This window comes from Dictyostelium purpureum (genome assembly GCF_000190715.1).
Source record: "Dictyostelium purpureum unplaced genomic scaffold DICPUscaffold_19, whole genome shotgun sequence".
In the NCBI taxonomy this organism is placed as follows: domain Eukaryota; phylum Evosea; class Eumycetozoa; order Dictyosteliales; family Dictyosteliaceae; genus Dictyostelium; species Dictyostelium purpureum.
Window position 1 is genome coordinate 111971 of NW_003519356.1, and position 24294 is coordinate 136264.

A 24294-nucleotide genomic window follows, 5' to 3' on the forward strand; every position below is an offset into this window, starting at 1 on the left:
AAATAAAATAAAATAAAATAAAATATTGGTATAATATTTTATATTTGTAATTAATAGTTTAAATTATTTTTCTTTATTTTATTTTAATTTTAAAAATGGATAGTTGGACCACCACTTTCATCTTTTATTATAAGGTTTCTATTATAGTTATTGTTGTTTATATAAATGTTTTTTAAAGATTTTGGAATTGCATTCTGGTGGATTGGTTTGTTAAAACAATAACCCAGATGAAGGTTTTCTAGATTTTCGGGTAGTAAATCATTTATTTCTTGATTATAATTACCAAGAAAACTTAAAAAGCGTAGGCTTGGTGGTAAAGAGTTTGGTTGTAGCGGTGTATTATAATTTGCACCAAACTTCAAAAAATGAACATTTGGTGGAATTGATATAAATGGCTCTAGTGGCTGGTTAAATTGATAGGATAGAGTTAGTTCTTCTAGACCCAAAGGCAGTGCTCCTTTTAATAGGGGTTGGTTAAAGCAATTTCCAAAAGACATTAGTTTTACATTGGAGGGAATTGATACATATGGTTCTAATGGTTGGTTAAAGCCATATCCAAATACTATTGAGGTTGCTGACAGTGGAATATCACCTTGTTTTATTGGTTTATTGAAATAATCTAGTTCCAAATGTATAAGGTGGGGTGGAAGTAAATCTTTTTCAAATGTAAAGTTATAATCTGCCATTTTCAAAGACTCGAGACAAAGAGGCAGATCAAGTGGTTTGATTACTTGATTAAATTTATACATTTCTAATGATTGAAGTGATGGTGGTAGACTATCTTTATTTAGGGGATGGTTATAGTCATATAGCCTTAATGTCATTAGACGAGGAGGAAGATGCTCTAGGGTCCTGTTGAAAGATTTTAGATACAGATGCAGTAGGCCTTTATTGAATGAGTGTTCGTTCAGGTCTTGGTTATATGCTTGTAGCTCTAAAACCTTAATTGAATCTGGAATTGAGTTTTTATTTAATGGTTTATTGTAGTTTGGTAATGTTAAGATAACTAAACCTGATGGTATTACACCAGGGACAAGCTCCTGATTATAGCCGTAAATCATTAAGCCTTCCAATGAGGATGGCAGTGTTCCAGGATTTATAGATTGATTAAATTGACCAAAATACGATCTATCACCTATATATAGGTATTTAAGAGATTGAGGGAATATATGTGGGTGTGATATGGGTTGGTTGAAACGTGGTAGTTGAATTTCGTGTATGCCAGAGGGTAGTTCTCCAGCCTCTATAGTATGGTTAAATCCATTTATTACCAATCTTTCTAACTTTGGCGGTAAAAATCCATCTGAAAAAGGCTGCTTATATTCATACGAGTCAAGAGTTAAAGAAATTACTGATTCGGGAATTGAATTTTTATCGATTCTATGTTTGAATTTGGATGAGAATATAAGGTATTTTACATTTGATGGTATTGTGTTTACTAAAATCGGATCATATGCATCATAAGTTAATTGTGTTATATATTCCTTGTATGCATAGTTGTTTAATTTCGAAATGGACGAAAAAGTAACTTCATAGTGTTCTTTAAATAGTTGTTTATGTATTCTGATTTCTTTTAATAAATATTTATTATTTAAAATTAAAAACAATAGTTTTTTAGTTCTATCCACATTATTACTGTTATTATTATTATTATTATTATTATTATTATTATTATTATTATTATTATTATTATTATTATTATTATTATTATCCATCTATTTCGAAGGTTTTCTATTAATTATTTTGGTTTTTGAAAAAAAAATTTTAAAAATAATAAAATGAGAAATTTAAATTAAAAAAAAAGATTTTTATTATTTTTTATTTTTATTTTTATTTTTATTTTAATTTTCAAAAATTATATTACAACACATGAAGGTGAATGTTATGGCAGTTACGTTTGATTTCAATTGGGTTATTAATAGAGTATAAATTTCAAACAAGATATGGGTGGTTGGTACACAAATAACATAGAGAGAAAACCCAAATTAGTTGGTCATTTGTTATTGTAAATATAGTATAATTACAAAACCATGGAGCTTCGGTTTCTTTTAAACTTGATGATTTATCAAAAAAAGTTGAGTTTTTTTATTTCTTTAAAGAGTTGAATTGGAGTATCGACTGATCTTTTAGTGCATGGAGCCAAAGCCAACTTTTTTTGCCAATAATGCTCAGTAGCACCTGAGCATCTTTTAAAATTTGATTTATTATTTATTGTACTGATTTATTGACCGATGGACAGAACGGGCATTGTGATTCATTTTTGGCAATGCTTTAAGCAAGTATCTTCAGTTTCTTCCTTGAGTTGGGCTGGTTGCTCTGATATATCTTTCGTATTTCCAGGCTTTCCGTGCTTCTGCTCTTGTTTCTATATTCCATAATCCTAAATCTCCTTTTTCGTAGTCTTTTCTTGCGCGTTCTCTGTTTATTTTCATTTTATAATTTGTGTTATATACGTGTCTGGTGCATTTGTTTCAAAATTCGTTTAATGTTGATATGTCGTTGATGTACACGTGGAATGTTGGTTGTGACAGGCAGAACGTTTTTAAAATGTTTAATCTAACTCTGAGTGTTGATGTTTCATTTTTCCATTATGCAAATTGGGCTAGAATATTTTCTGTTATTTGGTCAATTTTCGATATGAATAATCAAAATACAAATATCCTCTTTAAAACAGTATCAATCTCCCACCTGATCAAAAATTTGGTTCAGGTTCTTTAGAACTGAACTCATTCAGATCCAAATTAAAACAGATTGGGGAACTTCTCTACTGCTGTTTTCACATTCTGATTGGTTGCAGTTGAGTTTGATACTGTTTTAAAGAGGATATTTGTATTTTGATTATTTATATTTAAGTTAACAGATTGTTTTACTTCCAACAGGAGTTGTAATCCTGAACTGCCATAAGGTTAAGAATTTTGAAATACAACGGAGTGTTGTACAGAAACCGATCTACGCCGCGAGGAGGCACTTTACGTGTGATCTTGGTAATGTGCTGGATGGAGCTACTTGGTTAAAACCATCCCCGAGTGTGAGTGTAGTAATTGTATTTATTAAATTTGTTGGAGTTAACATTTTATTAAAACTGTGCAAATATAAATTTGTCAAAAATGGTGGAAATTACCAACTGATTCTTTATTTTAATTATTTTCTATTTACTATCTAATTAAACACATCTAAATTTATTATTATTATTATTACTATTATTAATATTTATTATTATTATTGGTTTATATATAAAGTTTGATACTTACAAATGTATTTGAAGCTTCCCCACCCTAAAACATTTTTTTCGCTTCCAATCAAATTTGGGAATTAATCAATGATCCTTACTTTATCATAACAAGCAGTTCCGAATATTTGAATCATTGCTATATCTAATATTAAGATTATTGTTATTTGACATTTTATGTTTAAAATGATTTATTTAATATCAAATAAAAATTTTTTTGGGATTGTGAAACTATAAATAAAAAAAAATTAAAATTAAAAAAATTTATCTTTACTTTTATTAAATGGGTTTGATTAATTAAAATAAATTTTAAATAAAAATAAAATAAAGGCAGCATTTATTAAAATAATGAAATATGGGTATTGATGCACAACTATATAATTTGACAAAACGGATTTACTGAAATCTAGAACTTGTGCCAAGTAAGTTGTTTAGGTTTGATTGGAAGCCGCCTGATAGGAACCACTAAATTTTTTCTTTATCTAAAACTATTCGATGATACCATAGTTGCTTGGCCAGAACAATTTCTGATATGCATCAAATAGTTGATTAATGAAAAAATTAATTGTCTATTGTCTCTATTTTATTTTTATTATCTATTATTATCTATTTGATCACTAGGATCTATACTATTACAATATACTAGTAATAATTTTATTATTGTCTAAAATAATAAAAAAAAGGTTTTTGTTGCGGTGGTGGTTGTAGGTGTTGTGATTGATGTTGGTTGTTGTGGTTGTGGTGGTTGATGTGGTGGGTTGTGGTGGTTGTTTTTATGGTGGTTGATGTTGGTGATGGTCTCTAATATTTAATCCTAAAAAATAGTTAGTCACTACATTACTTATTTAAATAAAGAATAATATCTTATACCTACTTTGTTTTTTAAAATTTTCATAATTCTCGAAAAGTTTTTTTGTGTGATCATAATCGGTCACACGTTTTCTTTCCTCGAATAATCTCTCGAGACCTGTATATAATTTTTTTATTTTTTTTTCATTATTATTAATTAATTTACAATATGTAAATCTATATAGTTTTGCAAAAGTATAGATTCTAAAATGATAATATAAATGTTAATACCAATAATAAATAAAAATATATATTAAAAAAGAACAACTTACCCTATTGAAATTAAAAAAGAATATACGAAATACATTGCCTTTTCAGACAATGCTTCGGATGAAAAAATTTCGTTGTATAAAAAATATGCCAATATAATTTCTATAATGATAAAATAAAAAATAATTTTTTTATAATTTTTGTCATGAAATTCTTTTGAGCATTTATTTTTGGATTCCATATTAGTAATCATGGTCTCCATAGCTAAAACCTTTTTCTCAAAAGTATCCTGAATAAAAATAAAACTATAATTAATATTTTTTTTTTTTTTTTTATAATGTATGTTATATAAGAGATAATTACCTTTTTTGAGAAAAAGTTACCCATTTTTTTTGATTTATTTTTTGTAAAGGTAATATTAAATATAAAAATATGTATATATATAATTATTTAAAAAAATATAATATTATGATTAAAAAAAACTAAATTTAAGCTTGATTATACAAATTACTTTGATTGAGAGCTTGAATTTAATGAAAAATAAATTCGAAAAAAGTTTTTATAGAGTTTTAAAATTTTTTAAGAAAATGAAAAAAAAAAAAAAAATTTAATTCATTTTAATTAATTATAATTTCCTTTTGTTAATATAGTAGATTAGATTCAAACTCAGTATTCCCTTTTTTGTAAATTCTATTAAATTTTTAATCTGTAGCTATCATAAAAGTAGTGATCATTTGTTTATTTTTTAAACACATCCTCCAAATAAAAAAATAATTTAATTAAAAAAATTTAAAAAAAATTAAATTATAACCCCACCACACACTTTTTTTTATTATTATTATAAAAGTGGCTAATTAGGTGTTTTGGGAAATGAATTAATAAATTTTTATTTTTTTTAATTAAATAAAAATGAAAATTACCAATTTTAGAACCCATTGAAATCTGAATAATACAAAAAAAAAAATGATGATGCCAACTGTTCAATTTAAACAAAAAAAAAATTTAATAGTATTTTTCATTTTTTTTTTGATAAAAAAAAAATTAATAATCATACGAAAAAAATTTGAATAAAAAAAAAATTAAATATTATTTATTTGATTATTTATTTATTTATTTATTTTAAATAAATAACTTTATAGTCATTGAATGTAATGTAAATGAACTATTACTATTGATGTTGGCTTTATTATTTGTATTTCTGTACAGGGAATGTTAATGTTTTCAATTACATAGAAGCTACTATCTTTTCATCTCAATCAATCAACTGATTGCAAATATGTGGCATATTATGGTGATTTATTTAAAGATGAAATCCTTAAATTATAAAAAATAAAGCAAAATATTTAAAATTTTTTTTAATTATATTTACATTTTATTTTTTATTTTTATTTTTTATATAAAAATTTCCATAATATTAAATTTTTTTTTTTGAGATTTTTTTATATTTTACAAGATATTAATTTCATATTTTTTTATTTTTTTATTTATTTTATATTGACAATGGATGGGCTGCTATCATCTCTAATTAACTTTCAAGTAAATGAAGAGTTAAAAAACAGTAGTAATATTAGTGATAGGTAAGTACAATACAATACAATACAATACAATACAATACAATACAATACAATACAATACAATACAATACAATACAATATAATAAATATAATATAATAGTCGATTAATTAAAAGCATATTAATTGGTGTTTTCTCTTTTTAACTATTCATTATAGATTATTATATATAGTTTGGAATAATTTATTTTTAAGAAATGAAATTCATAAACATATTTTAAAGTTTATTGAACATAATGTTGTAGAATTTGATAGATCAAGTTATGACCAGTTAAAAGATAAATCATATATAACATCACTTGAATGGCATGGTGATACACTACCAGATAAAAATGAATTTCCACCATTTTTGACAGATTTATATTTGTGCACTTTTAATAAAATGTTAACTCCAACAACATTACCAAATACAATTACTACACTCACATTTGGTGATGATTTTAACCAAGTAGTTCCACCCGGCACATTACCAAATAGTCTCACAACACTCACATTCGGTCGTTATTTTAACCAAGTAGTTAAACCCTACACATTACCAAATAATCTTACAACACTCACATTCGGTGGTTATTTTAACCAAGTAGTTCTACCTGGCACATTATCAAATAATCTCACAACACTCACATTCGGTTATGGTTTTAACCAAGTAGTTCCACCCGGCACATTACCAAATAGTCTCACAACACTCACATTCGGTGGTGATTTTAACCAAGTAGTTCCACCCGGCACTTTACCAAATAGTCTCACAACACTCACATTCGGTTTTTATTTTAACCAAGTGGTTCTACGTGGTACATTACCAAATAGTCTCACAAAACTCACATTCGGTTATAGTTTTAACCAAGTAATTCTTCCCGGCACATTACCAAATAGTCTCACAACACTCACATTCGGTTATGATTTTAACCAAGTAGTTAAACCCTACACATTACCAAATAGTCTTACAACACTCACATTCGGTGAGTATTTTAACCAAGTAGTCAAACCCTGCACATTACCAAATAGTCTTACAACACTCACATTCGGTGATGATTTTAACCAAGTAATTCTACCTGGCACATTACCAAATAGTCTTACAACACTCACATTAGGTGATTTTAACCAAGTAGTTCCACCCGGCTCATTACCAAATAGTCTTACAACACTCACATTCGGTTATTATTTTAACCAAGTAGTTCTATCTGGAACACTACCAAATAGTCTTACAACACTCACATTCGGTCATGATTTTAACCAAGTAGTTCTTCCTGGCACATTACCAAATAGTCTCACAACACTCACATTCTGTGGTGGTTTTAACCAAGTAATTCTACCCGGCACATTACCAAATAGTCTTACAACACTCACATTCAGTTATTGTTTTAACCAAGTAGTTCTTCCTGGAACACTACCAAATAGTCTTACAACACTCACATTCGGTCATGATTTTAACCAAGTAGTTCTTCCCGGCACATTACCAAATAGTCTCACAACACTCACATTCGATGATCATTTTAACCAAGTAGTTCTACCTGGCTCATTACCAAATAGTCTTACAACACTCACATTTGGTCGTTATTTTAACCGAGTAGTTCTACCTGGCTCATTACCAAATAGTCTAACAACACTCACATTTGGTCGTTTTTTTAACCGAGTAGTTAAACCTGGCCCATTACCAAATAGTCTTACAACACTCACATTCGGTGAGTGTTTTAAAAAAGTAGTTCCACCCGGTTTATTTAAAATTAATAAAAAATAAAGTTATCAACCATGATTAATATTTTCCTACCAAATGGAAACTAAAATATATTATTTCTTTCCTCTTTATAAAACCTTTGTTTATTTTCTTAATCAATATTTATAAAATAATAAACTATAAAAATCAAAATTTTTAAAAATTAAAATCCAATTATTTTATATTATTTTATTATTTTATTATATATATTTAGATCATTCAATACACTGAGTAATTTTGTTCCAATATTCTAAATTTTCACGGTAAATAGTTGAAATTATTTTAAAATGATTAATTTAAAAAAAAAAAATTTTTCAACATACACGGCAAATTAACAAAATATAAATCTAGATTAGAATGGTTTTAGGAAAAATCGAGATATTATTACAAAATACTAAACTATTTTTTAATTTAATGTTATTATTTAATATTTTAAGGTGAATAATAAACATTATTAAAAAATATTTTTTTTATCTCTATTTTTTAATAAATAGATGTCATTAGAAGAAAAGTTGGAATGTTGTAATAAAAAGTGTGTTTATTCTTGATTACCAAATTCTATTGAGATCTCTACTAATTTTTTTAATTCTTTAACAGAGTATAATGAATCATTTTCTAATTCTTTTTTCATTAGATTTGATTTATTTGATAATACAGTTGTTTTGAATATTGGTAATGAACCCCTTTGCAGCCGATACTCTAACTAAATCAATGAATCTGTAGCATTGGTGGAAACCCATTGATTTATCAGCTATCTTTGATAATAAGCAAATACTAATATTATCTACTTCTTCAAATATAGTACTGACCAAGTTAGGGTGTTTCTTTGATAATTCAAATAAAATATTTGTATGTTCTCATTTTAATAATAAATGTTCCCATTCCTTTCTTATTTTAATTGTATAATTTCTGCTGTTTGAAGGATTTGATACTGTTTTGATAGCTAAATCGGACCATGCATTATTTGTAATTTCATTTTTGGAAACATCTTTAAATAACCTGAGATGAATTAATAAATTCTGTCAGTGTATATTTTATAATTGAACTAATGTCTGATTTTGTTAAATATAAAATAATCCATTCTAAAATTGAGATAATCAAATCCTGTTTTCCTTTTTTTGTCCATAGTTTAAATGATCGTTGAATGAGTTTATATTAAATGGAGTGAGTTCATTTTGTTCAAAATAATATATTTCTGGATTCATTAATGCTCTTTCTAAATTATTTAAAAATTCTATACTTTTGGTAATTTTATTTAAAACCTTTGGGATGACACATTTCTTTGAAGCTTTTTTCAATAAGCTTTCAAAATGATGGATAACCTGAGGGTTGACATAAGGCCAATTAATTTATTTTCGCTAAAAAAATAATTTCTAAACCTTCTAATTTTTGGTTGTTAGGGTCGAAAAAGAAATCTAAAACTTCTGTTTTAGTAATTGTTTCAATAGTTAGGGAAAGAATGTTCACCAAGGCAGCAAAAAATCAGTAAAGTTACTATGCATATGATCAATAAAAGACAGATTATTTGTAGAAATAACATCTCTTTGAAAAGTCAATAGTTCCCAATTACAGGTTTTGTTAAGAGCATCTACAAGAATTTTTTGAAATTCGATGCAGCTATCTCTATTGGCAAATGTTACTAGGTCTTTTTTGTAGATCCATTTATCTAATTTTCGATTTGAAATAACTTCTTCTGCTCTTGTTTTTTCTTTAAAATAAATAATATAATAGTATATTGGGGTATAGAGGTTTCTTTTGTTATTTGATTTATAAATCGAATATAATACTTTGAGTATATTTTGGATTGAGGATTTTAATATGTTATTATTCGATTTTGCTATATTATAGTACATTTTATAATAGTTGATCGATCGCCATTCGGATAACTTCTTTTCACAAACATAAGATTTAAATTGTTTTATAATTTCTTTTTGTCCTAATTTGAAAACTTGAATATATTGAATAAATGCTGGTGTATTGTTCATACTGAATATAAATTGAAGCCAGTATGGAGTAGAGCCAAACTGATTATCAATATCTTTGCAATAGCAAGGGAATGTTGTAAACAAATGTCTATATAGCTCTCTATTCTCTTTTGTATATTTGGTGATTTTGCTGATAATACACTGAACTTCTTTAAAGAGTCTGATTATATAGTTTCTGCTTTTTATTTTATCTCTAATGATTGAATCTCAAATACTGTAGTTATCGAGTAAATATTCTACTTAATATATAATACTTTTAGAAAATTAATTATCTAAATATATATTATCTTTATTATTATTATTATTATATAAATCTGTATTGCAATTATCTATCTCTTTTTTTCTACTGTCCATTTATACAATATATAATAATAATAATAATCTTTTTTTATATTTAAAGAAAATATTATTAGTTATTAATTATCTTTTTTTAATTTTATAATTTTTTTTTCCCAATTTTTTTTTTGTATTTGTGCTAATGAAAAAATATTAAAGATTTATTTTTAGAAAAGATTTAAATAAAAAATATATCCATTTGTGCAACAATTTAATCAATAATGATAAAGAAAATAAACAAAGGTTTTATAAAGAGGAAAGAAATAATATATTTTAGTTTCCATTTGGTAGGAAAATATTAATCATAACTGATTACTTTATATATAATTAATTTTAAAAAAACCGGGTGGAACTACTTGGTTAAAACCATACCTTAATGTGAGTGTTGTGAGATTATTTGGTAATGTGCCGGGTAGAATTACTTGGTTAAAATAACCACCGAATGTGAGTGTTGTAAGACTATTTGGTAATGTGCCGGGTAGAATTACTTGGTTAAAAGTATCACCGAATATGAGTGTTGTGAGATTATTTGGTAATGTGCCGGGTGGAATTACTTGGTTAAAATCAAAACCGAATGTGAGTGTTGTAAGACTATTTGGTAATGAGCCAGGTAGAACTTCTTGGTTAAATTCAGAACTGAATGTGAGTGTTGTGAGACTATTTGGTAATGTGCCGGGTGGAACTACTTGGTTAAAACTATAACCGAATGTGAGTGTTGTGAGACTATTCGGAAATGTTCCCGGTGGAATTACTTGGTTAAAATAATAACCGAATGTGAGTGTTGTGAGATTATTTGGTAATGTGCCCGGTGAAACTACTTGGTTAAAACGATAACCGAATGTGAGTGTTGTGAGACTATTTGGTAATGTGCCTGGTGGAATTACTTGGTTAAAACTATAACCGAATGTGAGTATTGTGAGACTATTTGGTAATGTGCCAGGTGGAATTACTTGGTTAAATTCAGAACTGAATGTGAGTGTTGTGAGACTATTTGGTAATGTGCCAGGTGGAACTACTTGGTTAAAATCATTACCGAATGTGAGTGTAGTAAGACTATTTGGTAACGTGCTGGGTGAAACTACTTGGTTAAAACTACGACCGAATATGAGTGTTGTGAGACTATTTGGCAATGTGCCAGGTGGAACTACTTGGTTAAAGTTATCACTGAATGTGAGTGTTGTGAGACTATTTGGTAGTGCTCCAGATAGAACTACTTGGTTAAAATACTCACCGAATGTGAGTGTTGTGAGACTATTTGGTAATGTGCCAGGTGGAACTACTTGGTTAAAATAATAACCGAATGTGAGTGTTTTGAGATTATTTGGTAATGTGCCAGGTAGAACTACTTGGTTAAAATGATTACCAAATGTGAGTGTTGTAAGACTATTTGGTAATGTGTCGGGTAGAACCACTTGGTTAAAACTATAACCGAATGTGAGTGTAGTAAGACTATTTGGTAATGTGCCGGGTGGAACTACTTGGTTAAAGTTATCACTGAATGTGAGTGTAGTAATTGTATTTGGTAAAGTTGTTGGAGTTAACATTTTATTAAAAGTGTACAAATATAAATTTTTCAAAAATGGTGGAAATTCATTTTTATCTGGTAGTGTATCACCAAACCAATTAAGTGTTGTTATATATGATTTATCTTTAAACTGGTCATAACTTGATCTATCAAATTCTACAACATTATGTTCAATAAACTTTAAAATATGTTTATGAATTTCATTTCTTAAAAATATATTATTCCAAACTATATATAATAATCTATAATGAATAGTTAAAAAGAGAAAACACCAATTAATATGCTTTTAATTAATCGACTATTATATTATATTTATTGTATTGTATTGTATTGTATTGTATTGTATTGAATTGTACTTACCTATCACTAATATTACTACTGTTTTTTAACTTTTCATTTACTTGAAAGTTAATTAGAGATGATAGTAGCTCATCCATTGTCAATATAAAATAAATAAAAAAATATGAAATTAATATCTTGTAAAATATAAAAAAAATTCAAAAAAAAATAAAAAAAATTCCAATATTTTTTTTTCTTTTCTGCCCTTCTTTTAATTTTTTTTTTTATTCATTTTATTTAAATTTTTGTTTGTCAAAACCTTAATATTGTTTCTATATATTTAATTTATTTGGTTTCTGTTGTATAAATCAGGTTGGGATAACCTTCTTTGGAGTTGTGAATCACTTGATCCATTGTTTAGTTGGGAATTTGCATGTAAGGGTGAGGGTGAAAATTCATATCTAAACTCATGTCCTAAACTTCTTTTTTGTCTATTTTCTTCATCCTCTGAACGTTCTCTTTGTTGTTCTTTAAGTATAAATTCGTCGATTTCTGTATCGAGAGATCTACGAGAACTTGTTGATTTTGGAGTATCAAAAGCTAATGGTGAATTGGGTTGTCCATAGTTAAATGAAAGGATTGAAAATCTTCTTGATGATTTAGTTGATGTTGGAATTTCTGTAACGATTCTTTCTAAAATCTTTTCTCTTTTAGCTTTATTCATTGATTTAATCGATGTTTTATCTACTTTTGGTTTATCATTTGCAATGAATAAGTCATAGATATATTTATCTAGATTCATAATTTTAGCTGATAACTCTTCTGAAATCGCATCTTCGATTGATTTCTTAATTTTCTTTTTGAATAATTTATAAATTGTTTTATATAAACCATTATGGCTACTATTCAAAATATTAATATCTGAATAATAAAAACAAAGGAATTTATAATTAATATAATATAATCATTTAAATATTTATAAAAATAATTATTTTAAACTTACGTATATCGTTTATTTTACATTTTGATTTTATAATTTGGAAACAATGTTTATTCTCGAGTATATTTGGTGAGAATGATAATTTTAATTTAATATCGACACCTTTTTCGCCTGTTGAAATATTTACCAAACCACTATCTTTAATTTTGGGGAATGATGATTTCTTAAAGTGCCATGCCACTTGCTCTAATTTAAAATGAACATTGGTTCTAAAATAATAAAAAAAAAAAAAAAAAACTATTAATATCATGAAATTTTAAATAAAAAAAAAATATAAAAAACTTACAATTCGATTGATAAAATTGATTTTATGCAACCTTTTAATACCAATGGTGCAGTTTCGACTGATGAAATTAATTTTATATTTAAATCGTTTGGATCTATTTTGGTTAGTATTAAATTGATATTTTCTAATCTATACTCTATTTTCTTTTTTTCTTTTTGACCCTCGATATTTGGTAAACCAAACTTGTGAATATTATGAATAAGGTATGGGAATATTAAAAGTTTGAGTTCCCTAAAAATATTTATATCAATTTTTTTACCAATTTTTTCAGACTTCATACTATTGAATAAATCTTTAATGTCATGGATTAGACGTTCATTAATTGGATCTGACATGAATGCTGAGATTAAAAGTGAAAGCTGTACTCTAACTTCGACGAGTGGTGGTAATGAACAAATTTCAATAATCATCACTTCTAATCTATCCATAGCTTGACGAGTTTGGGTTTCTAATTCTATTGTTAAATTTGATTCTTCAGTGGAATAAATTCTACGTATGATATCTGAAAGATCCTTGATAACTTTTTTATATGTTCTATTGTTTTTAACATAGTTGATGGCTTGGTTCAAGTGTGAAAAAACAGTACGCAAATTAACCTTTTCACCCACTATAGACTGAGCAGCACAAATTACCTCGTTGGTGAATGGGGCATATACATGGAGATTCTTCCTCAAGTCATAGGTGAAAGCCTTTCTTTGTTCCTCTTTTGCGATATCGACTTGTCTCTTCAAATTTGCAATGTTTTTGACTAAGTGAGTAAGCTCTTCATTTTGTAATAGAATTTGAATTAAATATTTAATTTGTTTCAATAAAATTTTTCTGTGGTCCTCTTCGATGTAAATCATCTTTCTAGTTTGGCTTTCGTTACCATGGCCTGCTGCTTTAATAATAAGATTTATAATTTCGGCCATATGTCTGCATTCTGAAAGAAAACTGAAAAATACTTCACTTGTTTTAACTTCATCAACCAATTTGAAAAAAGATCTAAAGATTTGAATAAAATAACCACTTCTGATGATAATTTCGGTGATTAAACGAATGTCATCAAATAAAATATTTAAAATTCCGTCTTGATGCAGTTTTTTAATTGTAAAGCATAGCTTATAAATAACGGTTCTAAGAGATTGATCATTTCTTTCCATAATTCTATCTTTATCGATAAGTACACGTTTGAGACATGTTATAAATACTTTGGTGTTTGCAGAGATTACAGGTTTCTTATAGTCGAATATATTGTGTGTATCTTTAATTGAAAACATTGATGGTTGCTCTACATTTGGAATTGGACCTGTATCACCTAATGTATTACCCATTATCGATAATGATCTTCGGTTTAATGATAGATTATTGCTTGATGGATTTGATTTGATCTGGTTTTTCTTAATACTTCTAGACTCTCTTAGTTTATCTTTGCCACCTGGTGTATAGGTTGTCGTTGTTGTAACAGTGGTGTCTTTTATTTGCTTTTTACTTGTATCAGCAATCTCCAAATCATTAATTTCATTAAAAAACGAATCAATATTCTTTTTAAATGATGATTGTTTCTTTTCTGCAATTTTACTTTCAATTGGTGGTAACTGATCTAATGATTTACTTTTATTATTTTTTGTTGCATTTTTTGTGGTTGTAGTGGTAGTTGTAGTGGTTATTGGTGGGGCATCACTAATGCTATTATTTTTATTATATTGCTGTACTTGATTGTAAATTATATCTGCAGTTCTATTAGTTGTTGGTGTATCTAAAACTGAATGCTCTGGTATATCATTTAAAATTATATTTGTTCTTTTTAATGAATTTGATCCCTTTAATGAATTTGATGAAGTTGAAGGTGACATGTTTATTTTACTACCCACACCACTGCCATTACTACTATAACTATTACTATATTCATATGATGATTGATTTCTATTTGATGAGAAGCTAGTTGAGCTTTGACTTTTTTTTATATTATTACTATTACTATTATTATGATTTAATGGGTTTGGAAAGGGTGACTCGAATGCTGATTTCTGTGAGTGGGTTGTTAAATTATTACCTGCTAATTCTATAATATTTAAATCGTTTTCGTCGTAGTGTAGCGGTTCAATAATTGGTGAATAAACCTGGGTTCTTACAAAAGAGTCTGCTCTATTCCTGTTAAAATTCTTATTCTCTTCATTTACATCATAATCATCGAAATACTTTTCATTTGAATATGATGGGTAATGATTCATTCTTTATTTTTTATTATTATTACAATTCTATTATTCTATAATATATATTTATTCTATTGTATTGTTGTTCATTTAAAAAAATTAAATTAATATATATTTTAAAATAAAAAAATAAAAAATTTATTATTTTAATATTTTATAATGTATCTCTATTGTTTATTTATTGTAATTATTAGTTAATAAAACAAAATTATGAATAAAAATTATTAAAAAAATTTTATTTTTTAAATTATTTTTTTTATTTTTTTTATTTTTTTTTTGTTTAAAAAAATTCGACAAATTAAATGAAAATGTTGTTTGGTGATGTGATTGCGGTTTTTGATGTTTTTGTGCCACCTTTATTATTTTGAGAGTTTTATTATATTTTTTTTTTATAATTGCGAGATAAGATGATTTTATAAAACACTATATTATGTGATTATATTTTATTTATTTAACTATACATACGAAAATTATATCGACATAATGTCGAAAATTAAAACTATATAAAAATAAAATAATAAATAAATAAAGATATTTCTTTAAAAACTAAATTTTCTGTTTAATAATAAAAAAAAAAAAAAAAAAAAAAAATTAAAAATAAATATTTAATTTAAATTAAAAATTAAAAATAATTAATTTTTAAAAGTTATTATTAATTTCGCTTTGAAATAAATTTATGTGTGTGGGATTTAACTAAAAGAATTACCCCACCCCCAATTTTTTATTTATTTTTTCCGGCTGTGTAATTAATTTAAAATAAAAAAAAAATAGTATATAAACATTTTTATAAAATGAATCTATTTGGTTCACTTAAAATCAATTTGGTTTTTTTTTTTTTTAAGTTTTTTTTTTTTTTTTTTTTTTTTTTTTTTTTTTTCTTAATTTTTTTTAAAATCTAAATATTTGTGTATTTTAAAAAAGTTTTTTTATGATAAAATTTTATCCCTTTTCTTTTTTACAAACACAAAGTTAAAAAATGGGTATATTTGATTTTAAATCAGTTACTGAACCAGCAACAAAAACATTAGCCAATATTGATGAATTGTCTAAAGATGCAAAATCCTATTTGGGTATTGTAGCCGAACAAGTAGTAGGGGTACTAAATTCCTACAACACCCTACCAAAAGAATTGCAAAAAGAGGTGGGAAAGACACAAAGGGATATCGACAGATTACTTGAAAAACACAAAGATCTGGCTATAACCGCAGAATTTTATGCAAGAATTATCGGAGTACTGCTCACAGTATTTTTGATTTTATCAATATTATGTAAAATTAAGGAATTGTTTTCATCTTCAAATAAACCAAAACAAATATAGAAACAATTTAAAAAAAAATAAAAAAAAAATAAAATAAAAATAAAAAAAAATAAAAAAAAAATAAAAAAAATTTTTAAAAAAATAATTTATAAAAATTTTTCTTTTATATTTTCTTTTCATTATCATTTTAATTTATATATTTTTTTTTTATCTCGTTTTATATTATTTTAATAATAAATTATTATATATTTAAATATATAGTTTTCATTGTACATACTTTACATGTTTTTAAATATAAATATAATTTAAAAACAAAGATCGATTTTTGTTTTAAAGAAAAAAAAAAAAAAAAAAAAAAAAAAAAAAAAAAAAAGGAAATTAATTTATCTTTTTTTATTTTTTAATTGTTTTTTATTTGTTAATATTTATACATATAAATTAAATAGTAAATAATAATAAATAATAGATAATAGATTGCAGAGAATAATAGATTATATAAATATTAGATATAATGAATAAAAAAGGAATTTATGTTTTATGGGTACACGATCAACAATTCAGTAAAGAGGAATTAGTAATTAATCCTGAGCATTTCCCTAAATTAAAGGTTGATGATGTTTTGGAAATATATTCACCAAACAATCCCAGTAAAAAACTATGTTTAAGAGTTAAGCAGTTGTCACCATTGAAGAAACAGTTACAGATCAGTATTAGCAAATATGTGGCAAATGTATTCGATTTTGTGTCTAGAAAAGAAGTGGTTGTAAATATTATACCAGAGAAGAAGGCACTAATAGATTTTGTGGAACTGTCATTCAAAGATCAATATATAGGTCGTAGTGATATGTGGAGATTAAAATTAAATTTAGAAAACGAGTGTGTATACGCGTCCAAGAAATTATCATTCGCGCAAATTCGTGCACAGGTCGAGGAGATGGTATGCAATGGACAAAAGGTTAGTAGTGGTTTAATTGATGATTCAACAAAGTTTGTTTTCCGTTCTCGTTCAGCAAAGTTTGTATTGTTCATCCAAATGAGCAAAGAAATGTGGGACTATAACTCTGATGGCGAGTTGTATTTTGAAAAAGCTGTGAATGGTTTCTTAAAGAATCTATTTCAACGTTGGAAATCATTGTCCGTTAACCACACCATAACCATCATTTTATTCTCTAGAACTTTTCACGATAGCGATGACATATTAGACGAGTTTCCAAATATACCCAGAAATGCTCAGGGTAGACTCTACCAGGATTTCTATAAAGTTGTTGTTAATGAAGAGAGTAGACCTGATTGGAGCTCAATTATTGTCACTCTTAAAAAGGAATTTAATGATTATCATACAAGTGTATTTTGGGATATTTATGGTAGAAATAGTGCATTAGGTAAAAATTCAACTGCATCACAAGGTAATTTTCTAGAGGCTATTAATTTAGGCATGTCATATTTTGATAAGGTAATTACAAATATTTAAAAAAACTAACAAACAAACAAAATATATACATTATTTCCCACACTAATACATTTTCTATTTATAAAATAGCATTATATTGATAGAGATTTTACAAGAACTGGTCAAATGATTGTTGTAATTTCAGCTGGTACAGGTATTTTTGAAGTTGATCAAGATATCAATTTAATTACAAAACAAAGAATGATTGATAATGGTATTGGTTGCGATTTAATTTGTTTAAATAATCACCCATTACATATTGTGCCTTTATTTAAATTTTCAAGTGCTTTACCCGATCAATTTGTAAGTAATAAATAATGTGTTTTTTCCAAAAAAAATAATTATTAATATATTTAAAATTTTAATTTTTAGCAATATAATTTTCCATATTGGTTAGCTATAAGTTTTTATGATGAAAATAATACAACAACAACAGCAACAACAAATAATAATAATAATAGTAATAAAGAAATTACAACTACTACAACCACTATTGTAACTACTACGACAACAACAGTATCAATTAAAGATAGTAATAATAATATTGTACCATTAGATAAAAAAAATAAGATATTTATACCACAATTTAAAATACCAGAAAAAACCAATGTATTTTATTATGATGTTGACGAATCACCAAAATATGATTTTTATGTACCAAAAGATCCAAGAAAACTACCGGCATTTTCCACACCAAAAGCTAATCATAAATATACATCAAATTCATTGGGTGTGAATTCATACGAAGATACAATTTTTAATATGCCGGTTGGTACTTCAGATATTATGGACACATCTATAGAGAATAATAATGGCAATGATGACCTCGATACAGAACCAAGCGATTTCAGCGATACTGAAGATAATGTTTCCACAACTCCAAATAATGGTATTGCAAATTATTATCATGCGAATAGAGATAAAAAAAGATCGTCACTCCAAATTGGTGGTGCACGTTCGTCATCATTTGAGGGTCAACGTACTATAATTGCTAAAAAATATACATCAACTCAGCACCAACCAATAGTCAGAAACAATAGTGGGGGATTTCAATATCAACAACATCAACAACATCAACAACATCAACAACATCAACAGCAAAACCAACAACAACAAGAACAACAACAACAAAAATACCACACAATCTCTCCATCCAACTCATATGATCAAAAATCGAATAATCAATTGTTAAAACCGGGAAAAACTTTAACCCAACAGCAAAAATTAATTTTAAAGAAAAAGAAAGATATTAATCCTTTTACATATGATTCAACAACATTCCATTTAACAAGTAATAGAAGAAGATGGTCCCATTTATGGTTTTCTCCAAACACATATATTTTTGGTAAAACCAATACAAATCCTAATCCATTCTTACCTAATTGGAAATCTTTATGTGAACCCGCATCTCTTCCAATTACAACCGATTATTTCCCATCACAAAAAGATTTAAAAGCCAAATATAAAGAATATGTTCATACTCTTACACTTGGTTTGGATGACAGTGAGTACTTGAATAATATTGAAGCTTTACTAAAAGAATTAATTTCTCAAAGATTGGCTCAAGGTTATCAATTAATTATGATTAGTTCAGAACCAATCACAACAACAACAACAACCGCAACAACTTCAGGTCAATCTATGCCACCATCACCACAGCTTTCATCCACTCCACCCTCAAATATTTTAGCAAATACAGCAACAGCAAGCAATGGTAGTTCATCAGCAGTAACCACAACCAAGGGATTTAAAAGGTCATATCAACTTAGTTTAGGTCATGATTTTCATTCAATTACTTATGATTCAAATAATTTTAGTATTCAAGTTAAACGTTATCAACGTGAAATGAGTAGAGTTAATGTAAATAAAACAATCAAGTACCATTACTATTTGAATACTGCTCAACTTCAAGGTTTTCTTTATAATACCATCACTCTCCAACATACCGAATTACAACAATATCCATGGAATATTCTTGATAATGTTATTTGTGGTACTATCCAAGGTTTTAGACCAAATATTAAATACTGGAGAGTTTCATATGCAATAGTTCCAACTGTTGAAAATTCGAATAATCAAACTTTATTATTACAACAAAACCAAGAAAAGGCTGAAAAAGAAAAGAATGATGAATCATCACAAGTTAAATTAGAGGACGATAAAAAACAACCACAACCACAACCACAACCACAACCACAACCACAACCACAATCAACATCACAATCACAACAATTAAATACAAATGGATCTACTTCATCATTACCATCATCAACTGTTATTTCAACTTCAACTACTGAGACTGATATTATTACAACAGCTTACAATTCGTCAAGTATTCCAACAGCTGCACCATCGACTTCCACAAGCCAAGTCGTTTCACCACTTCAATCACCAAGTTTATCTCCCGTTATTTTACCATTAAATAAAGAATCTTCACAATTAAATGCCTCCACCACAGTTACTGCAACATCAACAACCACTACAACCACAACCACTACCACTACCACATCAACAACGTTATCAGCTGCAGCTTCAACATTAATAGGTAGCCAATCGGCACCAACTTCACCTCTAAATTCACACAGAAATATTAACTCTAGTAGCAGTAATCTTTTAAGTGGTATAAGTAGTGCTAATAATATTATTGCAAATAGTAATGCAGCCCTAGCAAGTATAAAATCACCACCATTACCAACATTCCCATCATCAACCTCATTGGTTAATAGTATTACTTCACCAACCATGGCAACAACACAACCAGATCTTTTACCAACATCAGGTAGCAATACAGGAACAACATTAAATTCATCCAGCTCTGGTGAAAATCCAATTTTACCAGAACAAACTGAGGAGGAAAGAATAGCAGCATTTAATAAGTTTAAAGAATTTATTACACAACAAATTAATAGAAACCAACAAGCGCTACAAAATCAATTGGGTTCAAGTACGGGCCAAGGTAGCTCTTCGTTAGCATCAAGTATGAGTGGTTCAGTATCAACACTACAGCCAAGTCAATTACAAAAATTGGATATAAAATCAGTATTGTTTTCATCGATTGAGAATATTGATTCATCAATTATGAGTGCAGTTCAACTTCAGCATCAACACCAGTACCAACATTATACTCAAAATCAAAACAATCAAATACCAAGCCAAGAACAAATTGATTTATTTAAAGAGAAATTATTCCCATCAAATATTGATGGAATCTATTACAGAATGAACATGCTCCATCCAATTGGTATCAAAGTTGTTGAACGTAAATATGGTATTAGAAGAACAAGTTATAAGAAATGCTTTTTAGGTTCTGAGGGTATAGATTGGATGCTACAAAACGTAGAAATAACTACAAGAGAAGAGGGTATTGCAATTTGCCAAAAGATGATGGATACTAAATTGATTAAACAGGTTGATAAGTCAGCATTTGTTGATGGTCAAATTTATTATCGTCTAAAAGAGGATGAATTCATTAGCCCACCAATAATTAAAAACCTTCCATTACATCAATTACAAACACAAACACAAATACAACAACAACAACAGCAACAACAACAACAACAGCAACCATTACCACAATCTCAACAACAATCATCACACTCGTTATATAATAGTAATTCATCTCAACAACCTTTATCTCAATCTACATCAAATTCAACTATTAGCTCACCTAATAAAGATAATACACCAGAACAATCTCCGATTAGTTCACCAAAACAATATAGTAAGTTCACTTCATCTAATCAGGTACCACCATTGGCATCATCAACAAGTGGCACTCCATCATCATCCACACCAAATGCAAAAGAGTCCGCAATCAAGTCACAAATGAACACACATCCAATTTCATCTCTTTCATCTTTAATAAATAATCCATCATTAAGACAATCGAATACAGAATATTTATCATTAAACAAAGAAAAAGAAAATAACAATAATATTAGTAGTAATGATGATAGTAAAGATTTAACACCAAATGAAAATTCATTAGCTGAATCTTCACCAAACTCTGGTAGTTTAAATTCAATTGTTTCATCCATTCCATCAGCCACACCATCGAATCCATTATTTACAAGTGGTACATCATTTAGTTTACCAAGCACTAATAATAATAGTAGTAATAATAATAATAATAATAATAATAATAATAATAATAATAATAATATTAGTAATTATAACTCTCAATACAGTAGTTACATTAATAATACTAGTAATATAATTGAAAATTATGAAAATCCAAATTCAATTGCAGAATCTAAAATTGAAATGGACTTATCAAAAACTGATCGTTTCGAATGGATAGTTATGAAATATGATAAAACATTTTGCCCAACAAGGTTTTATCATATCGAGTTTAATTGGTTAGTCAGTACTGGTTGTGTAGTTGATGATTTTATTAATTCGTGTGTCAGAAAAGCAAAGCAATTTGGTTTGTCTCTAATACAAATTCCAATGGAGAAGAGTTACAGTCCTTTCTCATTACCAACACATGTTAAACTCTACCCAAAACTAATGTCACCTCAAATCTTAAAGCACATTGTTACCAAATTCAATTTAATTCCAGATTTTATTAGAAAAAGACCATCAAGTTTAGTAAGAAGACAGGATCTATACCTCTTTAATGATTCAGATATTCCCTATACTGAATATATCCATCGTACTGGTATGCTATTTGTTAGAGTAGTCGAAGATGGTTTCTTATGTTATATAAATAATGCTCCTTCAAACAGACAATATTTGCCAGCTGCTATTCTCTGTTTAACATCTTTCCAAACTCTCTGTAACCAACTAAATCTATCTTTGTCATATTTATCAAACCAAAATCAACAAAAAAGTACATATTCATCACCAAGCTATTATGATAGTGCTGATAGTAGTAACAACAACAATGTTTTATTAAAACAAATGGACCCACAGGAGGCAAATTTCCTTTCTTTATTAGCATCAGGTTATAATAACAGCGAAAATGACCATATTATTCTTACTGATAGCGAAATTAATCATTCCGATAATCAAAGCAATAGTGATCAGAGTGACAATGACAGTGATAGCGATAAAGAAAGCGACGATGAAGACAGTAAATCAAGAGATAATTTAATGTTGGAGTCTCAAGAAGCAGCATACTACAGTTTAATGAGTAGATCACCACTTTTAAACGAATAAATAAAAATAATAAAAAAAATATCAGTACAGACTATTTCTTTCACTCCAATACTATTTTCTCATGCCCATACACATACATTCCTTCTTTGAAAACTATACGTAATACTGGTATTGATGAGGTAACGACTCTTTTTTTATTTTGTTTTATTATTATTTGTCTTGTTGGAATGTAGTTTTTGTGAGATAATTTGGAAAATAATATGACTGATTATTTTTAAATTATTGGGACGATTTCCAGTGCAATACTATAAAATCAAGGCGGAGTGAGTCATATGCTTTTAAGATCCACCCGTTGTTGGGGTGGAGAAAATTGGTTCCTCTTCATAATTTTCTAATTCATATTTAAACCAAGAATTTATCAATTGGTAACATATTATAAGAGTGCAATATAAATTTGTCAAAAATGGTGGAAATTCATTTTTATCTGGTAGTGTATCACCATGCCACTTAAGTGTTGTTATATATGATTTATCTTTATATACAGTTAGTTGCATAAATTTTGCAACACACATATTAATTTTGCAATTTATATAATAAAACTTTATGGTTTAAATTTTGGATTTTTGGAGTAACATAAATAAAAATCATTTAATCTATACTTAAATAAAATATATTTTAAAGGTTGTAAGAAAAAAAAAATAATATTTTTTTTTTATTTTTTTTTTTTAACATTATTTCTATGTTGCAAAATTTTAGAATAAAGATTTTGAGTAAAGGTTTTTTTGAAATTTTTTTATAAAAAAATTTGTAGTTATTATAATTTATTAATATTTAGTGAATTCACCTCTATTTTAAATTATTTTATTTATTCTGGTTGAAATTGATTCTTTTAATTTATTTAAAATTGATTGTTCAATATTAAACCAAATAAGATGAATTGATTCATCGAAAGGTTCATGAGGTTTGGCGATGCGACGTTGAACTAAACGTTTTTTTAAGATCGACCATAGGTTTTCTATTATATTTAAATCTGGTGAAGAGGGTGGAATAAATTGTACTCTAATGTTATTTTCTTCATATTATTTTTTAAAAGCAGTGACATATGGACAGAGCAGTTATCTTGAAAAAGAGTGACTTTAAAAAAATCAATTTCATAGTCTTTTAATGTTTCCATATATTCATATCCCATTACATTTATGTAGGTATCGCCATCCATGTTACCATTAATATAGGCTCCACAACCAAACTCATGCAAAGTAATGCATAAAACCCCACACAAAAAAAAAAAAAAAATTATTTTTCAATAA

The 24294-nt window shown here is 27.1% G+C and overlaps 7 protein-coding genes across 7 annotated transcripts; 2 read left to right on the plus strand and 5 right to left on the minus strand.

Moving 5' to 3' along the window:
• Window positions 1–89: 89 nt before the first annotated feature.
• On the minus strand, window positions 90–1715 carry DICPUDRAFT_147900 (uncharacterized protein; the record flags this gene model as incomplete). Its single annotated transcript, XM_003284102.1, has 2 exons — window positions 90–1128; window positions 1330–1715. The coding sequence occupies 2 exons, from the start codon at window positions 1713–1715 to the stop codon at window positions 90–92; spliced, it is 1425 nt and encodes a 474-aa protein (XP_003284150.1).
• A 1444-nt stretch (window positions 1716–3159) lies between these two features.
• On the minus strand, window positions 3160–4675 carry DICPUDRAFT_75120 (uncharacterized protein; the record flags this gene model as incomplete). Its single annotated transcript, XM_003284103.1, has 4 exons — window positions 3160–3173; window positions 4104–4282; window positions 4351–4577; window positions 4652–4675. The coding sequence occupies 4 exons, from the start codon at window positions 4673–4675 to the stop codon at window positions 3160–3162; spliced, it is 444 nt and encodes a 147-aa protein (XP_003284151.1).
• Window positions 4676–5788: 1113 nt separating this feature from the next.
• Window positions 5789–8099, plus strand: DICPUDRAFT_147904 (uncharacterized protein; the record flags this gene model as incomplete). The annotated part of the gene is made up of 3 exons (XM_003284082.1): window positions 5789–5865; window positions 6055–7541; window positions 8068–8099. 3 exons carry the CDS (start codon window positions 5789–5791, stop codon window positions 8097–8099), a joined length of 1596 nt encoding a protein of 531 aa, XP_003284130.1.
• Window positions 8100–10532: 2433 nt separating this feature from the next.
• On the minus strand, window positions 10533–11663 carry DICPUDRAFT_19583 (uncharacterized protein; the record flags this gene model as incomplete). Its single annotated transcript, XM_003284104.1, has 2 exons — window positions 10533–11388; window positions 11515–11663. Coding segments are annotated over 2 exons (1005 nt in total), but the record flags the coding sequence as incomplete, so codon positions are not given.
• A 375-nt stretch (window positions 11664–12038) lies between these two features.
• On the minus strand, window positions 12039–15197 carry DICPUDRAFT_147906 (uncharacterized protein; the record flags this gene model as incomplete). Its single annotated transcript, XM_003284105.1, has 3 exons — window positions 12039–12619; window positions 12702–12907; window positions 12985–15197. The coding sequence occupies 3 exons, from the start codon at window positions 15195–15197 to the stop codon at window positions 12039–12041; spliced, it is 3000 nt and encodes a 999-aa protein (XP_003284153.1).
• Window positions 15198–16948: 1751 nt separating this feature from the next.
• DICPUDRAFT_52722 (uncharacterized protein) lies at window positions 16949–23077 on the plus strand (the record flags this gene model as incomplete). Its single annotated transcript, XM_003284083.1, has 5 exons — window positions 16949–17890; window positions 17978–18190; window positions 18260–18347; window positions 18444–18926; window positions 19005–23077. 5 exons carry the CDS (start codon window positions 16949–16951, stop codon window positions 23045–23047), a joined length of 5769 nt encoding a protein of 1922 aa, XP_003284131.1. The 3' UTR covers window positions 23048–23077.
• A 248-nt stretch (window positions 23078–23325) lies between these two features.
• DICPUDRAFT_147908 (uncharacterized protein) lies at window positions 23326–23559 on the minus strand (the record flags this gene model as incomplete). Its single annotated transcript, XM_003284106.1, has 1 exon — window positions 23326–23559. The coding sequence occupies one exon, from the start codon at window positions 23557–23559 to the stop codon at window positions 23326–23328; it is 234 nt and encodes a 77-aa protein (XP_003284154.1).
• Between the last annotated feature and the right edge of the window lie 735 nt (window positions 23560–24294).